Here is a 5,593-nt window from a genome sequence, read left to right on the forward strand (position 1 = left end):
CTCGAATACGCCATGGTCCAGGCTGCTCTGGTGCAGGCAATGACGCGACTTGGCGGTAAGGGCGCCGTTGCCGGCGCCTGCCGTCGCGGATGCGGCCTGTAAATACTTTCCAGAGTCGGATTTTCCCGAGCGGCGGTCAGTCTGCCCGCTGCCGACGGAGGAGGAGGGAGAAGGAGGAGGGGAGCGAGCAGCAGCAGCAGGAGTAGCAGCAGCAGCAGGGAGGAAGGGTAGGCAGGATGCAGCAGCAGCAGCTAGGAGCAGCAAGCAGCAGGGAGGAGGCAGGAGTTAGGAGCAGGGAGGAGGGGAGGGGTGGCGCAGCCAGCAGGAAGCAGGAGGCAGGAGGGGGAGGATTTTGAAAAGCCCCGTGGAGAAGGTAGCTGCGCCAGCTCCCGCCGCGCCGCTCCGCTGCCGAGTCGTCATTCCCTGATAATCGAGGAGATGGGATGAGGAGTGCGCTCGGCTCGACGTCGCGATCCTGGGGAAAGTATGCCGATCCCCGACGCCCCCCGGGCCCCCCCTTGGTGCTGTCGCCACGGCAGGCAGTAGGAACGAAGGAAGAGGCAGGACGGTAACATGCGACGACGCTTCTTTCCGCCGGTGCCAAGAGAGTAGCGGGCGCGAAGTGGCTGCATTTAGCATGGTTGCTGATGCTTTGGCTTGTCGTGCTGATGCTACTGTTTACTTGCTGATGCGTGATGCTGTTGCTCATCTGGTGGCGGCTATGTGCAGACGGATGCTGAACGATTCTAGCCGCCCGTCGGCTGGCACAAGATACAGTAGGAAGCTCTGCTGCTTTTCTGGATATGCATGAATCCTGCTTGCTATCAGGACACGACCTTCACACGACTTTCACATGATCTTCACACGATCTTCACCGACCTTCACAATCTCACACCTCTCCTTGTCCCCATCGATAACTCCTCCTCAACCCAGCTGTGATATCCGTGGACACGGTAGCGTATTCGTTGCTTGCTCGGTTACAAGACGATACCTGAATTACCGATTACCGATACCGAATACCTTTGGATTGTCATTTTCCCGCGTTTCCTGTGTCGTCGTGATGATCTCGGTGTTGTGGTAGTAACAGTTTAGTTCTCGTCTTTCTCTGTGTGTTCTTTGTTCTGCGTGTCTCGCTGTGTGGCTTAGACTAGTCGAGTGTGAACGGAGTGGGCTGCATGCGTTCATAGTTAGCAGACGCGTCGCTGCGGCGACGTCGTCGGTGCGCGAGGATGGGCTCGGCTTTGTTTGGTTACCCGCGCGTCCGGCTTTCGGCCCCTGCCCGGGCGCCACAGTGGCCTTCTCGGCTTGCCCTGTGGGGATGATTGCTTCGGCGGGCCGTCTCTCGTGGGTGGTGTGTATGTGTGGTGTGCATGCGCGGCGCCCCGCTCACCCTCTCCCCCGTGACTTATCCTTCTAGCTACACCCCACCGGCCTTCCGCCTCGACGAAGACATCAGACGTCCTCACCAGGCTCGCCACCGTCAGCAAGATGGGCGTTTTTATCCCAGGCCATGCAGCGTTCCGCCAAATCTAAGGGTAGTTCCAAGCTTGGTTCGAAGCCCACGGCTCTGCGCCCATCAAAGAAAAGGCTTTTCTTTTTGACTAATCCCCCCCCCCCCCCCCCCCCGGAACAAAAAGACAAAACTTCTCGGCGCGGCCCGCTCGCCTCCGCGCCCACCATCTTTGCCGTACGAACAGACCAGGCCCATCACCAAAATAACGTATACAGCGCGACGGCACACTGTCTGCAGCGATGCTCTGTGTGTTGTGTGTGTGTGTGTGTTGTAGTTAGTGCGTGCAGTGCGTCGACGTGGACGTGCGTTCGTGGCGTGTGGTTATGATGTGTGGTTGCGTGCGTGTAATTAGCGAGCGTGTGCGATGGCAGCGTCGCGTCGAACGTGTTTGTGTATTGTTGTGTGTGTTGTGGTTGGATGTGTCAGTGCGTTCTGCCGCTCCCCCCGCGCGTGCGCGCTCCTGCGCCCCGTGCGCCGCTGCCGCGCTCCGCCGTCAGCGCCCCCACCACGCTCCCGCCTTCACGTTGCCGTGCTTCGCTTGAATGCGCGCGGGGGGGTGTAGTGTTGCGCGCTGAAGGTTTGGTGGGTGTAACTCTCGAATGACGGAAGTAAACGTGAGGCAGCGTTCCTCGGCCGCGCAATCCTGTCTATGACGCCTCCGCGACTGACGTCCGCTCTTTATTTCCCGTCGTCAGATTCGCGAGAAAACGCCTCACACCAAACCCTGGCGAGAACACGCCAAGCTAGGCAGCTTGGCGGGCAGCGACAGCGGCTCTCGCGGCTCGCTCACCGGAGGGAGCTTCCAACGCTCCCAAAGCTTCCTAACCCCTGGTAGCCACCCGTAGCGGCTGTGGCGCTCGCGCTGCGTCGCCTTGCTCGACCGTCTCTGCGCTTGATTGGACTGATGTTGGTGGTTAGCAATAGTGATAAATGACGGGTGCATGTCTAGTAGAGTCTTGGGTCTTGGTTTCGCCATGTTTTGCTAAGTTAAGCTGTTCTGAGAAGCGATCCCGATTGAAGAACAAGAATGACGAATCAAGAATGACGATCTTTGTCAATAACTTATAAGATCCTTGATAAATGATTATTGATAAATAATATGCCACGATCATGTGAAAGTAGTAGTGTGTATTAAACGCGGAGTGCGTTGAGGGATGATATTTGGGTTGGCCCACCATAATAAAACTGTTATCAGTGCACCAAGGTATAACAGGTTACTGATATAATTTAAAAAGAAAAGGAAACGAGTTGCTAGCTACTGCGATAAATTACCTAACTGAAGTTAATGATTAAGTTACTTTAATTACGAAAGAACCAACTTTAGGAAAAGATTATTAATTAGAAATGATAATAGAAACATAAGTTGAGAAGTTTATGAGTACTTAGATTAATAAATGGAATACATGATTAAATTCCTCGATTGGATAGCATTTCCTTGTGATCTGTTCGCTAGATCTAACGAAGTGAGCGTCGCGGGGCTCCGTCGTATTTGGCAGAGGGGGACGGCGCGTCGCAGGGGCAGGCGTAAGCGGGGAGCGGGATGCGGGGCCGCAGCATTCCACGGGCTGTCGTGCCTCGCGACCGCGACCGTCCGCCGCCCGGCCCGGCGGCGCGCTCCGCAGGGGGGTCCGGCGACCCATCAGGCCGAAACACCGTAGCGCGGCGCCGGCAGGGCGTTGCAGGTCACGTGTCCGAGGGAGTGTGCGCTTGACAAGCGGAGCCGGGCAGCAGGCCACCAAAGCGGCAGTTCCCGCGCGTCAGCCGGGAAACGGACGGCGGCGCAGCGGCGACGCGCACGCCCCGCACTAGCACGGGCCAGCGGCCGGCGCAAACGCCCGTGGCGGCATTCGGCCGCGCACGTCGAGTTCGTCGAGCGGGTCGGGAGCGAAGCCGGCGCCACCTAGGTGGAACTACTGAGTGATGATGGCGCCACCTAGGTGGAACTACTGAACCGAACACTTAGCACTTGCTTGTTTATTCCAATGCAGCTTTGCACGCGTGGATTCTGTGCTGTGCAGCCGTGTGGTGCAGCCACACAGTGCAGCATACAGCATGTTCTGAGTCCCGATTTGCTACGGTTGTTGTATTTTTGTATAAAACGGTGTACATGTTATTGATTTACGATTTTATGGCCGCTGAAAATAACGGGAGCTGATGTTTCTTACCCGCTGTACATAGTTCTGCGCTGTACATATATAGCCGTCGCGTCCATCGAGATAAACGACAAAAAGCTTGCGTATTTTCTATCGCCGCGGAAACGCTGACGGCCCGCGCACGATGATGCGAGGGTACCCTTCTTCTGTTCCCCCCATGACATGAGAAAGATGTGTCTCCGTCATGCTGCGTGATTGCGGGTCCCGCGTAACGCCTGCATAGAGAGAAGAGAGCTACGAAAGTACGCGCCTCGGAGCGCAGGCCGAAATTTGGGCAGCTGCTTGTGCTTGATATGTTGACGTACATCTCTTACCGCTGGACGACATCGTCGGCCATAGAATCTAGCTCGGTAGGTGCTAGCTAACATGATTTGACGACGATTTTCTCCGGCCATTGGCGTGAGAGAGAGAGACTGCTTATTATAGGCATTCCATTTTCTGTGTGACGTTTTTGAGTTCGCCATTGTAATGGTTGTGGTGAGACGAAAAGTGAAATTTCGCTCTCGCCAAAAAAGTGAAGACATCCCTTTACACTATAGTTGTAACAGTACGGCACGGTATATATTAGACCTGTGCATATTCGTCTATAGATTGCTTGTTGTTAACTAAATATATAGTTTTATAAAGGTATATGATATAATATATATGATGTGTGTTGTGCTGCATATGCAGGTTTCAGTATATATAATATATACGTACATATATATGCAGCTTTGCTGGAGAGCACGCGCCGAGTACCGCACATGGCATTTATTAAGGGGGATCACACATTCTTTAAACACTTCAGGGTTCTCCCCAGACTCATGTAGGGTCTAATATGCTCTCAAATCTAAAGCTTATTTGCAGCATCCCTCAAGTTTTTCCATTGAATCCCACGTGGAGCACCAACGCGCCACTGAATATGCATCACTACGCTGCAGGCATCATTATATACCGAGTTATTCCATCGAGAGAAGTTATATTAGTCGAACTTTTACTGACGACGTTTTCAACCTTTCAAACTTTGCTTACCACCTCCTTCCCGCTCTCTCACCACAAATGTACACAGACAGACAAATGTACAACGACGCCTCACTCCTATCCAATCCCGCCAAAAGTTACGAACATGAACAGACGGCGAGCAAAGACACGCACCCAGAATTCCGAGACAACTCACGCACGCACGAGAGCGTGAGTTTTCGCGCAACCCAGTCAGCTACTAAGACGCCTCCGCCGCGCCTCCTCAGTCCGCGCTGCGGCGGAGGGACCACCCCCCGAGGGGCGGGGCGGGAGGGAGAGGGAGTACCTACCTCTGCACGGGTCGTTCTTGACGAGGAATTCGTCGAGCGCGATCCATCCGCCACCGACGCGCACCATCACTGTGCTGCGCAGTATCCTCACCAGCCGCAGCTTCTGCGAATCGCCAAACTGCCGGGGAGAGAGAGAGACGAGAGAGAAGGTTAATCACACAGTCACATAGGAGCTGCATGGACGGAGAGAAAAAGTCGCACGGAGGGAACGGGTGCTCGCATCGGATAATAGGTGGGAAGATGAGAGAAAAAGTCGCACAGTTAAATAGAAGTCGCACGGAGGGAACGGGAGTTGAGTGACGGTCGCCAGGGGGCGCCTGCGTCGGACGGCGCGTGGGATGGGAGTAGTCGGCAGACGACATTGCGTTTAATGACGATCTTGATGAGATGTTCGTCTGCCGCGCGGGTGACCCGCAGTGACCCCGGTGTTAACAGCGGGGAATGACGCGAGACCATCTGAAATGTCAATTGGCATTAGTAGCATCGCGTGAACGTCTGGTCGGTATCGCGCCCCACACAAGAGAACTGTTCATTAAAATAATAATCATTCTGGCCCACATCTTCACCCACTACTGCACCACTGTCAGCTGCATCAACCAATCCCTTCCCCCTTAGACGATGCAATTATGTAATGTAAG

At 54.7% G+C, this 5,593-nt stretch overlaps 1 protein-coding gene across 1 annotated transcript in view; it reads right to left on the minus strand.

The window, feature by feature from the left end:
* The window catches only part of LOC106820776 (dystonin-like), a 36,581-nt gene that overhangs the window by 4,480 nt on the left and 26,508 nt on the right, over positions 1–5,593 (minus strand). The window contains exons 27-28 of the mRNA XM_014825347.1: positions 5,389–5,411; positions 4,956–5,073 (exon numbers count right to left, since the gene is read on the minus strand). Of these exons, the coding sequence (XP_014680833.1) occupies positions 4,956–5,073; positions 5,389–5,411 (141 nt within the window). The remainder of the gene's footprint in view (positions 1–4,955; positions 5,074–5,388; positions 5,412–5,593) is intronic.

Source organism: Priapulus caudatus, unplaced genomic scaffold, assembly GCF_000485595.1.
Source record: "Priapulus caudatus unplaced genomic scaffold, Priapulus_caudatus-5.0.1 Scaffold47, whole genome shotgun sequence".
NCBI lineage: Eukaryota > Metazoa > Priapulida > Priapulimorpha > Priapulimorphida > Priapulidae > Priapulus > Priapulus caudatus.